The sequence below is a fragment of the Cherax quadricarinatus genome, unplaced genomic scaffold (assembly GCF_038502225.1).
Source record: "Cherax quadricarinatus isolate ZL_2023a unplaced genomic scaffold, ASM3850222v1 Contig7, whole genome shotgun sequence".
NCBI lineage: Eukaryota > Metazoa > Arthropoda > Malacostraca > Decapoda > Parastacidae > Cherax > Cherax quadricarinatus.
Genome location: NW_027195033.1, coordinates 107,260 through 123,422, shown reverse-complemented (window position 1 = coordinate 123,422; position 16,163 = coordinate 107,260). Strand labels below are relative to the sequence as shown.

Genomic DNA, 16,163 nt, shown 5'->3' with positions numbered 1-16,163 from the left:
ACTGAAAGTACACAAAAAAGAATGGTGCATTGAAAGCTTCATACAATAGTGACCTGGTATCCGCGGGGACACCTTCCAACACCTACCGTGGATACACGAGACCTTGGATAGTAGCTAACCCTACATGTGCCATTTTTCATGAACATTCTAGACTGGATCAACCTACGATAGTTTAATTGATAATTCTCCATGTGCTGTGTGGAATTTATGACTTTTCCACTGATGGGACGTACTTCACAGCTTCTCTTAGGCTTTGAGGAACTGACACCATCACTACCGTTGTGCTTTAGGGCCAGTATTAGCTCTTTAAACTGTCCAAACGTAGATCTACGTTCATGTGCGTACCACTTCAAATGTAGATCTACATTTTGTTTTTACACTTTCAAATGTAAAAAAAAATTACGCTCGGAGCGCTACGCACGTGAACGTATATCTACACTTGGACAGTTTAATGGTCAAGCAAAATTGAGGATTATTTTGAGTTCACTGTAAACCCTGGATAACTGAAACAGCGGAGACCAAATCCTCGGATACGGGTTCTACTGTACACGGAAAAATGCACGGTTTATTGAGAGAAATTTATACCAGGTGGTAAAGCTACTTTGGACTAACTTTTGCCACTGAATTGGCAAAAATATTACTGTTTGAGGGAAACTTATGCCACTATCAAGCGCTAAACCCACAAGTCATACAACGAGGCGCTTTGTAAGAGATCCACTGTAATGGTCATTTCAAGGGAGGGAAGCTCAAAGCTCGCCCTCACTGCTCTGAACACTGCAGTGAAGAACACACGGGGAAAACCAGTAAAGAACACAGGTTCATAAGATCATTTTGTATTTCAATTAACATAAAATACAATATTCACAACCTTTTGTATAGTGTATACAGACTGGCAGTATAATATACACTGTGAGAGCTTAAGATTACTGAAGTTGGCTATTACAGGATGTATACACTGAGGTGTATATCTGTGTATATACACTTGAGAGGAGTATATCTCAGTGTATATACACTGGTCATTTACTGGTGGTGTACAGGTGACCTGCAGCCTTAATGACCCTGGTGTAGTAGATAGACTTTAAACCCCATTAACTAACCAACCAGTCTTAATGACTCTCGTGAAGTAGATAGACTTTAAACCCCATTAACCACTAAGAACTTCAACCACCTTCACACATTCCATACATTATATCAGCTATACTTAGCTTATTATACAAGCGAATATACAAGGGCATGTTAGATCCACACGGATCATACAAGCCCTGGGAATGGATTATAATAATGAGGATGCACTAAACCCCTCGTCGTACAGTAAATGGGGGATAATCAGATTCAGACAGACCTAATTTCCTGGATCAAGGCGCCTCTTTCGAGGACTTGGGTATGCGGAGAAGTTTTGATCCGAGGAAAACAGGAGCGCAGATTCACTGGATCAGGAGCATTCCAGCAGCATCAAGGTGGCCTCTTTAAGGAATTAATGCCTCCTGTGGCCCAGTCCTTGACCAGTGGGTCAGGACCTGATCAACCAGGCTGTCACAACCCACAATACCATGGTCAGAATAATTCACAACCCACGATATCATGGCTGCAATAATACACAACCCACAATACCATAGCTGGGATAATTCACAACCCACAATACCATGGTCAGAATAATTCACAACCCACGATATCATGGCTGCAATAATACACAACCCACAATACCATAGCTGGGATAATTCACAACCCACGATATCATGGCTGAATTAATTCACAACCCACAATACCATGACTGCAACTACAATGGTGCATATTATTAACGCCTCGCCACTAGCAATTCAATTTTGGATGGACTTTTTCAATCGCATTTACAAAAAATTAAACTACGTATACAGAGGAGCCTTACAAAACAAACGAGAATTAAAAATTTCTGCCCATCGTGTCCGAAAGAAAGCAGCAAACGTGCCAGCGTTGAAACACCCACACGCAGGATAATTCTGCCGTACACTGCGCCATCCACGCATTAATACAGGACGCGGTGTATGAATTTTATGAAATTTGAGCATGTTTGTATAACCGAGGCATCCAGGAGCGCAAGATGGTCAGAGGCGACTGATACAGCAGTCGCCAGTCTTGACAACTGTATTGTTTACCACTTAAGACATACTATTACTATGTTCCTACTGTTAGTATTACTATCTGTACCATTTACCAGTTAGGATCTACCGCAGGAAGTCTTCAATTTACAAATATATTGGGGACCTGTATTGTGTATAATAATGATATATACAACACCTGGAGGGGGTTCCGGGGGTCGACGCCCCTGTGGATCGGACTGAGACTAGGCTTCGTGATGCATCAGAGCCTGATCAACCAGACTGTTACTGCTGGCCGCACGCAACCCGATGTACGAACCACAGCCCGGCTGGTCAGGTACTGACTTGAGATGCCTGTCCGGCACCTTCTCGAAGAAAACCTCAAATACAGAAGATTCTCAACGTATTGTTAAGTTGAGGACTTAATGTTACTAACTGTACCATTTACCAGTCGAGACCTACTACTATTACTATGCTATTGTTACTACTAACTAAACTACCGCCACCACCACTAGTACTACTACTACTATCACTCCTCACTGTAAAAATTTCCAAACAGAAATCTTTCCGACTATTATAATCTTGGGGAAACTGAGTACCCCCATCAGAGATACACAGCACTCAGAGGAATGGGAGGCAATCAGGTTCGATCCGAGGAAGGGGAAAACCAGCTCAAATTCCTTGGATTGAGAGCCCTTCACCAGCATCAAGGTGCCCCCCTTGAAGGGGACTTTAAGTTCAAGGACTGAAACACATGAATTTGAAATGAAATAAATTTGTGTACGCATTATCAAGAATTAAACGTACACTTCATATACGCATTATCAAGAATTAAACGTACACTTCATATACGCATTATCAAGAATTAAACGTACACTTCATATACGCATTATCAAGAATTAAACGTACACTTCATATACGCATTATCAAGAATTAAACGTACACTTCATATACGCATTATCAAGAATTAAACGTACACTTCATATACGCATTATCAAGAATTAAACGTACACTTCATATACGCATTATCAAGAATTAAACGTACACTTCATGTACGCATTATCAAGAATTAAACGTACACTTCATGTACGCATTATCAAGAATTAAACGTACACTTCATGTACGCATTATTGAGGAAACCGCTACCAGGATTTAACATTCTTTTCGCATCCATTCAAGTTTCCTGATATATTATCCAGTCAAGTGCTAGGATAAAGTATATGTACATATAATCGGGAAAAGCACTAGGATTTACCTTCCTAAAATAAATCCCAGTGCATCTTCGTATATATAATCAAGGACAGCACTAGGATTTACTGTTTTCTTATAAATCCTAGTGTATCTTAGTATGTATAATCTATGAAAGCACTGGGATTTAACACTTCCCACTTGCGGTTATGTACGCTGCCTCACTGAGCGCTGTGAAGCACTTCAGTCGGTCAGGTTAAGCACAGCCGTGTACAGTCGGTAACTGAATGGGCAACCACAATTCTAAAGACCCACCGAGGCTAAACGCATCCCATCAACATACACTACTGTATTCTCAAGAATACGGCATACAACACCAACTATACATTACAATTTATTGTAAGTCCAAAAAATTCTGTACCTAATTTTTGCAGAAATATAAAAATTTTACCATGATTTTGAAAATCTAAAAAACTACAAAACCTTATAGAACAAAAAATCTAAATACGTCGATATATAAATTTTTGTATAATTTAAAAAAAAAAAAAAAAAGACGACTAATATCTGTATTATAATGCATTCCTTTATGCTGTACACAACGACTGAAGAAACAATTTTGAATCATTAGAAAAATTTTGAATCATTAGAAAATTTTTGAATCATTAGAAAAATTTTGAATCATTAGAAAAATTTTGAATCATTAGAAAAATTTTGAATCATTAGAAAATTTTTGAATCATTAGAAAATTTTTGAATCATTAGAAAAATTTTGAATCATTAGAACAATTTTGAATCATTAGAACAATTTTGAATCATTAGAAAAAACAACCAATTTGTCTATTGCATTTCTTAATACTGCACAGATTTTGAGTTGTAATTTGAAAAATACGTATTTGATTAATTCGTGTATTGTACTCCTTTCATACAGTACTGTACAGTACTATTAAATCTGGCTTATGCTCTGGTCGCTACTTGGGAGAATTCTTCAATATCCGAGTCGCCAGAGTCTGGCGCGTCGTGATCCAAGTCTTCGGTGGCAACCTTCTCGAAGCCGTGATGTTTGTTGAGCAAGGAGCCCAGGTTGAGGCCGTTCTCATGCTTGCCAGAGAGGCCACGGATTGAGGCGCCCAGCGACCCGTTCTGAAGGTGACGCCTCTTGAAGCGACCTGTTGATGTACACATTAGTGTAGCTAATATTATTGATGTTGATATAGGCAATATTATTACTGATTGTTAATGTAGATATTAATGTTGTATAATAATGTCAATGTTATTAACATATTAATGTTAATAGTATATGTAGAGTGCTAGTCATGGCATTATGCCGGGTGAGTGCCCTGGCATAATGCCGTGACGAAAATCAAAGGCCTACCATACGGGGGAATCTTTTTTCATCAGTGCATTATGCTGAGTAGCAGCCATTAGCATGACATCATGGCCTGCCACCACACTCCACAGTGACTCCTCAGTGCTCACGTGGCTGCCGTGGTGAGAGGACGTGTTGCACTTTTGTCTCTCATCCGTCCCATCTTTTGTCCAGTGTTCCCTTTGGTTTTGGGGCTATACATGTTTGATTATGGGTAAAAGGAAGTCTTTAACACCTGAAACTATAGCTCAAATCATAGGGCTTCACAAAGCTGGGCACCAGACGAAAGAAACAGTGGAGAATGTTGGTGTGTGTGAGTGTTCAGTGAGGAACTGGGTGCAGCGTTTCAAGGCTGGTGACGGTGTTGAGTTACCGTCTGCCAAACCTCAGCCTGGCCCCTGGAAGAAGACATCTGTTCATACCTTAACTGTGTTAAAGAAGCAGTTAGAGTACACATAAGATAACTGCTGGAGAATTGAAAGAAAAGAACCCACATCTCTCAGAGGTGTCTGCAAGAACTATTAACAGATGTGTGTCAGAACTGGGCTACAGTGGTCACCGCCAGGTTAAGAAACCAATTCTCTCCAAGCCACAGAAGAAACGTAGGCTGGATTATGCAAAGAAATATCTTCACTGGACTCCTCAACAGTGGTCTGAAGTACTTTGGAGTGAGGAAGCAACCTTCAGTCACCTGTAACCCTGGGGGACGTGTGTACCAGCCCAGAGGTAGTGACCGCTACACCCATGCTACACCTGTGGAACCACCAAACACCACCCAGACTCACTCATGGTTTGGGAGTGTTTCAGTGCTCAGAGTGTTGGTGAACTCATTGTGCTTCACAAAAACCAGTATATGAACCAGTATAATTACCTGGAGTTATTGTGTGACAATTTACCCGAGGCACTTGACAAGTGTGGGGGTTATGGTTTTTTCGCAAGACGGTGCACCGTGTCACACTGCCAAATCTGTAGATCAGTGGCTTAAGGACTGTGAAGTGAGGTTCTTCAATGACTGGCCAGACCTAAACCCTATTGAGAACTTCTGGTCAATAGTGAAACGAAGTTTACTGGGCAAGAATATCAGTTCCATCCCGTGGCTGGAGGCTGCTCTACATGAAGCATGGAATAATATACCTCCCCAAACCCACAAGAATTTGTGCGAGAGTCTTCCTACACGGCTGAGGGACATGATTAAGCGTAAAGGACACAACCCCAAGTATTAAAACTTTAGTAAGTGTGCAAATATATATTTTTTTTTCAATAAACCGGCCGTATCCCACCCAGGCAGGGTGACCCAAACAGAAAAACTAAAGTTTCTCCTTTTAAATTTAGTAACATATACAGGAGAAGGGGTTACTAGCCCCTTGCTCCCAGCATTTTAGTCGCCTCTTACGACACGCATGGCTTACGGAGGAAGAATTCTGTTCCACTTCCCCATGGAGATAAGAGGAAATAAACAAGAACAAGAACTAGTAAGAAAATTATCAGAAAACCCAGGTGTGTATATATATGCTTGTACATGTATGTGTAGTGTGACCTAAGTGTAAGTAGAATAATTACAGGTTTCCATTTTACACTTACTTGGCAGGACAGTAGTACCTCTCTGCTAGGTGGTTGTCTACCAACCTACTACTACAGGATGGTAGTACCTCCCTGGGTGGTTGTCTACCAACCTACTACTACAGGATGGTAGTACCTCCCTGGGTGGTTGTCTACCAACCTACTACTACAGGATGGTAGTACCTCCCTGGGTGGTTGTCTACCAACCTACTACTACAGGATGGTAGTACCTCCCTGGGTGGTTGTCTACCAACCTACTACCACAGGATGGTAGTACCTCCCTGGGTGGTTGTTGTTAACCAACCTACTACCACAGGATGGTAGTACCTCCCTGGGTGGTTGCTGTTAACCAACCTACTACCACAGGATGGTAGTACCTCCCTGGGTGATTGTTGTCTACCAACCTACTACCACAGGATGGTAGTACCTCCCTGGGTGGTTGTCTACCAACCTACTACCACAAGATGGTAGTACCTCCCTGGGTGGTTGTTGTCTACCAACCTACTACCACAGGATGGTAGTACCTCCCTGGGTGGTTGCTGTCTACCAACCTACTACCACAGGATGGTAGTACCTCCTTGGGTGGTTGTTGTCTACCAACCTACTACCACAGGATGGTAGTACCTCCCTGGGTGGTTGTCTACCAACCTACTACCACAAGATGGTAGTACCTCCCTGGGTGGTTGTTGTCTACCAACCTACTACCACAGGATGGTAGTACCTCCCTGGGTGGTTGTTGTCTACCAACCTACTACCACAGGATAGTAGTACCTCCCTGGGTGGTTGTTGTCTACCAACCTACTACCACTGGATGGTAGTACCTCTCTGCTAGGTGGTTGTTGTCTACCAACCTACTACCACAGGATGGTAGTACCTCTCTGGGTGGTTGCTGTCTATCAACCTACTACCACAGGATGGTAGTACCTCCCTGGGTGGTTGTTGTCTACCAACCTACTACCACAGGATGGTAGTACCTCTCTGCTAGGTGGTTGTTGTCTACCAACCTACTACCACAGGATGGTAGTACCTCTCTGGGTGGTTGCTGTCTATCAACCTACTACCACAGGATGGTAGTACCTCCCTGGGTGGTTGTTGTCTACCAACCTACTACCACAGGATGGTAGTACCTCTCTGCTAGGTGGTTGTTGTCTACCAACCTACTACCACAGGATGGTAGTACCTCTCTGCTAGGTGGTTGTTGTCTACCAACCTACTACCACAGGATGGTAGTACCTCCCTGGGTGGTTGTTGTCTACCAACCTACTACCACAGGATGGTAGTACCTCTCTGCTAGGTGGTTGTTGTCTACCAACCTACTACCACAGGATGGTAGTACCTCTCTGCTAGGTGGTTGTTGTCTACCAACCTACTACCACAGGATGGTAGTACCTCCCTGGGTGGTTGTTGTCTACCAACCTACTACCACAGGATGGTAGTACCTCTCTGCTAGGTGGTTGTTGTCTACCAACCTACTACCACAGGATGGTAGTACCTCTCTGCTAGGTGGTTGTTGTCTACCAACCTACTACCACAGGATGGTAGTACCTCCCTGGGTGGTTGTTGTCTACCAACCTACTACCACAGGATGGTAGTACCTCTCTGCTAGGTGGTTGTTGTCTACCAACCTACTACCACAGGATGGTAGTACCTCTCTGCTAGGTGGTTGTTGTCTACCAACCTACTACCACAGGATGGTAGTACCTCCCTGGGTGGTTGTTGTCTACCAACCTACTACCACAGGATGGTAGTACCTCTCTTCTAGGTGGTTGTTGTCTACCAACCTACTACCACAGGATGGTAGTACCTCTCTGCTAGGTGGTTGTTGTCTACCAACCTACTACCACAGGATGGTAGTACCTGCCTGGGTGGTTGTTGTCTACCAACCTACTACCACAGGATGGTAGTACCTCTCTGCTAGGTGGTTGTTGTCTACCAACCTACTACCACAGGATGGTAGTACCTGCCTGGGTGGTTGTTGTCTACCAACCTACTACCACAGGATGGTAGTACCTGCCTGGGTGGTTGTTGTCTACCAACCTACTACCACAGGATGGTAGTACCTCTCTGGGTGGTTGTTGTCTACCAACCTACTACCACAGGATGGTAGTACCTCCCTGGGTGGTTGTTGTCTACCAACCTACTACCACAGGATGGTAGTACCTCTCTGCTAGGTGGTTGTTGTCTACCAACCTACTACCACAGGATGGTAGTACCTCTCTGCTAGGTGGTTGTTGTCTACCAACCTACTACCACAGGATGGTAGTACCTCCCTGGGTGGTTGTTGTCTACCAACCTACTACCACAGGATGGTAGTACCTCTCTGCTAGGTGGTTGTTGTCTACCAACCTACTACCACAGGATGGTAGTACCTCCCTGGGTGGTTGTTGTCTACCAACCTACTACCACAGGATGGTAGTACCTCTCTGCTAGGTGGTTGTTGTCTACCAACCTACTACCACAGGATGGTAGTACCTCCCTGGGTGGTTGTTGTCTACCAACCTACTACCACAGGATGGTAGTACCTCTCTGCTAGGTGGTTGTTGTCTACCAACCTACTACCACAGGATGGTAGTACCTCTCTGGGTGGTTGTTGTCTACCAACCTACTACCACAGGATGGTAGTACCTCTCTGCTAGGTGGTTGTTGTCTACCAACCTACTACCACAGGATGGTAGTACCTCTCTGGGTGGTTGTTGTCTACCAACCTACTACCACAGGATGGTAGTACCTCTCTGCTAGGTGGTTGTTGTCTACCAACCTACTACCACAGGATGGTAGTACCTCTCTGCTAGGTGGTTGTTGTCTACCAACCTACTACCACAGGATGGTAGTACCTCTCTGCTAGGTGGTTGTTGTCTACCAACCTACTACCACAGGATGGTAGTACCTCTCTGCTAGGTGGTTGTTGTCTACCAACCTACTACCACAGGATGGTAGTACCTCTCTGGGTGGTTGTTGTCTACCAACCTACTACCACAGGATGGTAGTACCTCCCTGGGTGGTTGCTGTCTACCAACCTACTACCACAGGATGGTAGTACCTCCCTGGGTGGTTGTTGTCTACCAACCTACTACCACAGGATGGTAGTACCTCCCTGGGTGGTTGTTGTCTACCAACCTACTACCACAGGATGGTAGTACCTCCCTGGGTGGTTGTTGTCTACCAACCTACTACCACAGGATGGTAGTACCTCCCTGGGTGGTTGTTGTCTACCAACCTACTACCACAGGATGGTAGTACCTCCCTGGGTGGTTGTTGTCTACCAACCTACTACCACAGGATGGTAGTACCTCCCTGGGTGGTTGTTGTCTACCAACCTACTACCACAGGATGGTAGTACCTCCCTGGGTGGTTGTTGTCTACCAACCTACTACCACAGGATGGTAGTACCTCTCTGCTAGGTGGTTGTTGTCTACCAACCTACTACCACAGGATGGTAGTACCTCCCTGGGTGGTTGTTGTCTACCAACCTACTACCACAGGATGGTAGTACCTCCCTGGGTGGTTGTTGTCTACCAACCTACTACCACAGGATGGTAGTACCTCCCTGGGTGGTTGTTGTCAACCAACCTACTACCACAGGATGGTAGTACCTCCCTGGGTGGTTGTTGTCTACCAACCTACTACCACAGGATGGTAGTACCTCTCTGCTAGGTGGTTGTTGTCTACCAACCTACTACCACAGGATGGTAGTACCTCTCTGCTAGGTGGTTGTTGTCTACCAACCTACTACCACAGGATGGTAGTACCTCCCTGGGTGGTTGTTGTCTACCAACCTACTACCACAGGATGGTAGTACCTCCCTGGGTGGTTGTTGTCTACCAACCTACTACCACAGGATGGTAGTACCTCCCTGGGTGGTTGTCTACCAACCTACTACCACAGGATGGTAGTACCTCCCTGGGTGGTTGTTGTCTACCAACCTACTACCACAGGATGGTAGTACCTCTCTGCTAGGTGGTTGTTGTCTACCAACCTACTACCACAGGATGGTAGTACCTCTCTGGGTGGTTGCTGTCTATCAACCTACTACCACAGGATGGTAGTACCTCCCTGGGTGGTTGTTGTCTACCAACCTACTACCACAGGATGGTAGTACCTCTCTGCTAGGTGGTTGTTGTCTACCAACCTACTACCACAGGATGGTAGTACCTCTCTGCTAGGTGGTTGTTGTCTACCAACCTACTACCACAGGATGGTAGTACCTCTCTGCTAGGTGGTTGTTGTCTACCAACCTACTACCACAGGATGGTAGTACCTCTCTGCTAGGTGGTTGTTGTCTACCAACCTACTACCACAGGATGGTAGTACCTCTCTGCTAGGTGGTTGTTGTCTACCAACCTACTACCACAGGATGGTAGTACCTCTCTGCTAGGTGGTTGTTGTCTACCAACCTACTACCACAGGATGGTAGTACCTCTCTGCTAGGTGGTTGTTGTCTACCAACCTACTACCACAGGATGGTAGTACCTCTCTGCTAGGTGGTTGTTGTCTACCAACCTACTACCACAGGATGGTAGTACCTCCCTGGGTGGTTGTTGTCTACCAACCTACTACCACAGGATGGTAGTACCTCCCTGGGTGGTTGTTGTCTACCAACCTACTACCACAGGATGGTAGTACCTCCCTGGGTGGTTGTCTACCAACCTACTACCACAGGATGGTAGTACCTCCCTGGGTGGTTGTTGTCTACCAACCTACTACCACAGGATGGTAGTACCTCCCTGGGTGGTTGTTGTCTACCAACCTACTACCACAGGATGGTAGTACCTCTCTGCTAGGTGGTTGTTGTCTACCAACCTACTACCACAGGATGGTAGTACCTCTCTGCTAGGTGGTTGTTGTCTACCAACCTACTACCACAGGATGGTAGTACCTCCCTGGGTGGTTGTTGTCTACCAACCTACTACCACAGGATGGTAGTACCTCCCTGGGTGGTTGTTGTCTACCAACCTACTACCACAGGATGGTAGTACCTCCCTGGGTGGTTGTTGTCTACCAACCTACTACCACAGGATGGTAGTACCTCTCTGCTAGGTGGTTGTTGTCTACCAACCTACTACCACAGGATGGTAGTACCTCTCTGGGTGGTTGCTGTCTATCAACCTACTACCACAGGATGGTAGTACCTCTCTGGGTGGTTGTTGTCTACCAACCTACTACCACAGGATGGTAGTACCTCTCTGCTAGGTGGTTGTTGTCTACCAACCTACTACCACAGGATGGTAGTACCTCTCTGCTAGGTGGTTGTTGTCTACCAACCTACTACCACAGGATGGTAGTACCTCTCTGCTAGGTGGTTGTTGTCTACCAACCTACTACCACAGGATGGTAGTACCTCTCTGCTAGGTGGTTGTTGTCTACCAACCTACTACCACAGGATGGTAGTACCTCTCTGCTAGGTGGTTGTTGTCTACCAACCTACTACCACAGGATGGTAGTACCTCTCTGCTAGGTGGTTGTTGTCTACCAACCTACTACCACAGGATGGTAGTACCTCTCTGCTAGGTGGTTGTTGTCTACCAACCTACTACCACAGGATGGTAGTACCTCTCTGCTAGGTGGTTGTTGTCTACCAACCTACTACCACAGGATGGTAGTACCTCTCTGCTAGGTGGTTGTTGTCTACCAACCTACTACCACAGGATGGTAGTACCTCTCTGCTAGGTGGTTGTTGTCTACCAACCTACTACCACAGGATGGTAGTACCTCTCTGCTAGGTGGTTGTTGTCTACCAACCTACTACCACAGGATGGTAGTACCTCCCTGGGTGGTTGTTGTCTACCAACCTACTACCACAGGATGGTAGTACCTCTCTGCTAGGTGGTTGTTGTCTACCAACCTACTACCACAGGATGGTAGTACCTCTCTGCTAGGTGGTTGTTGTCTACCAACCTACTACCACAGGATGGTAGTACCTCTCTGCTAGGTGGTTGTTGTCTACCAACCTACTACCACAGGATGGTAGTACCTCTCTGCTAGGTGGTTGTTGTCTACCAACCTACTACCACAGGATGGTAGTACCTCTCTGCTAGGTGGTTGTTGTCTACCAACCTACTACCACAGGATGGTAGTACCTCCCTGGGTGGTTGTTGTCTACCAACCTACTACCACAGGATGGTAGTACCTCCCTGGGTGGTTGTTGTCTACCAACCTACTACCACAGGATGGTAGTACCTCTCTGCTAGGTGGTTGTTGTCTACCAACCTACTACCACAGGATGGTAGTACCTCTCTGCTAGGTGGTTGTTGTCTACCAACCTACTACCACAGGATGGTAGTACCTCTCTGCTAGGTGGTTGTTGTCTACCAACCTACTACCACAGGATGGTAGTACCTCTCTGCTAGGTGGTTGTTGTCTACCAACCTACTACCACAGGATGGTAGTACCTCTCTGCTAGGTGGTTGTTGTCTACCAACCTACTACCACAGGATGGTAGTACCTCTCTGCTAGGTGGTTGTTGTCTACCAACCTACTACCACAGGATGGTAGTACCTCTCTGCTAGGTGGTTGTTGTCTACCAACCTACTACCACAGGATGGTAGTACCTCTCTGCTAGGTGGTTGTTGTCTACCAACCTACTACCACAGGATGGTAGTACCTCTCTGCTAGGTGGTTGTTGTCTACCAACCTACTACCACAGGATGGTAGTACCTCTCTGCTAGGTGGTTGTTGTCTACCAACCTACTACCACAGGATGGTAGTACCTCTCTGCTAGGTGGTTGTTGTCTACCAACCTACTACCACAGGATGGTAGTACCTCTCTGCTAGGTGGTTGTTGTCTACCAACCTACTACCACAGGATGGTAGTACCTCTCTGCTAGGTGGTTGTTGTCTACCAACCTACTACCACAGGATGGTAGTACCTCCCTGGGTGGTTGTTGTCTACCAACCTACTACCACAGGATGGTAGTACCTCCCTGGGTGGTTGTTGTCTACCAACCTACTACCACAGGATGGTAGTACCTCTCTGCTAGGTGGTTGTTGTCTACCAACCTACTACCACAGGATGGTAGTACCTCTCTGCTAGGTGGTTGTTGTCTACCAACCTACTACCACAGGATGGTAGTACCTCTCTGCTAGGTGGTTGTTGTCTACCAACCTACTACCACAGGATGGTAGTACCTCTCTGCTAGGTGGTTGTTGTCTACCAACCTACTACCACAGGATGGTAGTACCTCTCTGCTAGGTGGTTGTTGTCTACCAACCTACTACCACAGGATGGTAGTACCTCTCTGCTAGGTGGTTGTTGTCTACCAACCTACTACCACAGGATGGTAGTACCTCTCTGCTAGGTGGTTGTTGTCTACCAACCTACTACCACAGGATGGTAGTACCTCTCTGCTAGGTGGTTGTTGTCTACCAACCTACTACCACAGGATGGTAGTACCTCTCTGCTAGGTGGTTGTTGTCTACCAACCTACTACCACAGGATGGTAGTACCTCCCTGGGTGGTTGTTGTCTACCAACCTACTACCACAGGATGGTAGTACCTCCCTGGGTGGTTGTTGTCTACCAACCTACTACCTACGTGCAAATATATGTATTATAATCTTTCGTGGTCTGTGTGTGTGTTTTGGTACGTGTGGGGGAGGGGCAGTATAATGGCATGACTAGCACTGTATATATACTTTCTGTATTCGACTGAAGAAGCCTACTGTGTAGGCGAAACGTTTCGGAATAAAGTTGTCTAACTGTTGCATGTGTGTCTTACCTAACAACCTGTCGGTATTGTATACCATTTTGATGTTCATATATATATATATATATTTTTTTTATTATTTATTATCACACTGGCCGATTCCCACCAAGGCAGGGTGGTCCACCAAGGCAGGGTGGTCCACCAAGGCAGGGTGGTCCACCAAGGCAGGGTGGTCCACCAAGGCAGGGTGGTCCACCAAGGCAGGGTGGTCCACCAAGGCAGGGTGGCCCGAAAAAGAAAAACTTTCACCATCATTCACTCCATCACTGTCTTGCCAGAAGGGTGCTTTACACTACAGTTTTTAAACTGCAACATTAACACCCCTCCTTCAGAGTGCAGGCACTGTACTTCTTATCTCCAGGACTCAAGTCCGGCCTGCCGGTTTCCCTGAATCCCTTCATAAATGTTACTTTGCTCACACTCCAACAGCACGTCAAGTATTAAAAACCATTTGTCTCCATTCACTCCTATCAAACACGCTCACGCATGCCTGCTGGAAGTCCAAATTCTCGCACACAAAACCTCCTTTACCCCCTCCCTCCAACCTTTTATATATATATATATATATATATATATATATATATATATATATATATATATATATATATATATATATATACATATTTATATATATATATATATATATATATATATATATATATATTTATATATATATATATATATATTTTTTTTTTTTTTTTTTTTTTTTTTAAAAAAGTCGGCCGTCTCCCACCGAGGCAGGGTGACCCAAAAAAGAAAGAAAATCCCCAAAAAGAAAATACTTTCATCATCATTCAACACTTTCACCACACTCGCACATTATCACTGTTTTTGCAGAGGTGCTCAGAATACAACAGTCTAGAAGCATAAACATATAAAGATACACAACATATCCCTCCAAACTGCCAATATCCCAAACCCCTCCTTTAAAGTGCAGGCATTGTACTTCCCATTTCCAGGACTCAAGTCCGACTATATGAAAATATATATATATATATATATATATATAAAATATATATATATATATATTTATATATATATATATATATACATATATATATACATATATATATATATACATATATATATACATATATATATATATATATATATATATTTATATATATACCTAGGTAGTAGGTTGGTAGACAGCAACCGCCCAGGGAGGTACTACCGTCCTGCCAAGTGAGTGTAAAACGAAAGCCTGTAATTGTTTTACATGATGGTAGGATTGCTGGTGTCCTTTTTTCTGTCTCATGAACATGCAAGATTTCAGGTACGTCTTGCTACTTCTACTTACACTTAGGTCACACTACACATACATGTACAAGCACATATATGCACACCCCTCTGGGTTTTCTTCTATTTTCTTTCTAGTTCTTATTCTTGTTTATTTCCTCTTATCTCCATGGGGAAGTGGAACAGAATTCTTCCTCCGTAAGCCATGCGTGTTGTAAGAGGCGACTAAAATGCCGGGAGCAAGGGGCTAGTAACCTCTTCTCCTGTATATATTACTAAATGTAAAAGGAGAAACTTTCGTTTTTCCTTTTGGGCCACCCTGCCTCGGTGGGATGCAGCCGGTGTGTTGAAAGAAAGAAAGAATATATATAATATATATATATATAATATATATATATATATATATATATATATATATATATATATATATATATATATATATATATATATATATATATATATATATATATATATATATATATATACAGGAGGGCCCCACTTATACGGCAGGTTAGGTTCCAGGCTACCGCCGTAAAGCGGAACACCCTTTTTTTCCACTTACAAATGCATACAAACACTAGATAACAAGTTTACACTAACATATATTAAGTTAGCAATAGAACCAGGCATCAAAAAACAATAAAAAGTACAATACACACATAGTGCACTCATTACTTACCTTAAAATATTTATAGTCTTAATCTAGGGTGAGACAAGTAGTATTTATTGTAAGAAATCAAGTGTGGTATGTATGGTAGTCAGCCGGGCTACCATACCAGGCCAACCCACCCACACATATATTCCATGATATTTAAGCATCCCAGAGTGATAAAATGTATATACAATTCACTCATTACTTACCTTAAAATATTTGTAGTCTTAATGTAGGGTCAGGAGTAAGTAAATGAGATAAAACGAATAAATGAGAGAGAGAAAGAATGAGTGCATGAGAGAGGACAGGCGCAGAGTTATGTAAACAAACCAGGCGAAGGTAAGTTTTGTAAACGAAGTGTACACGTCTGGTTTGTGTACAA

General features: G+C 44.2%; 1 protein-coding gene across 3 annotated transcripts in view; it reads right to left on the bottom strand.

Annotated features, from left to right (window-relative positions):
- Window positions 1-817: 817 nt before the first annotated feature.
- The window catches only part of LOC128700964 (peptidyl-glycine alpha-amidating monooxygenase B), a 111,816-nt gene continuing 96,470 nt past the window's right edge, over window positions 818-16,163 (bottom strand). For all 3 annotated transcript variants that reach the window (XM_070079717.1, XM_070079719.1, XM_070079718.1), the window contains one exon: window positions 818-4,428. In XM_070079717.1, coding sequence (XP_069935818.1) covers window positions 4,217-4,428 — 212 coding nt within the window. In that variant the 3' untranslated portion in view covers window positions 818-4,216. The remainder of the gene's footprint in view (window positions 4,429-16,163) is intronic.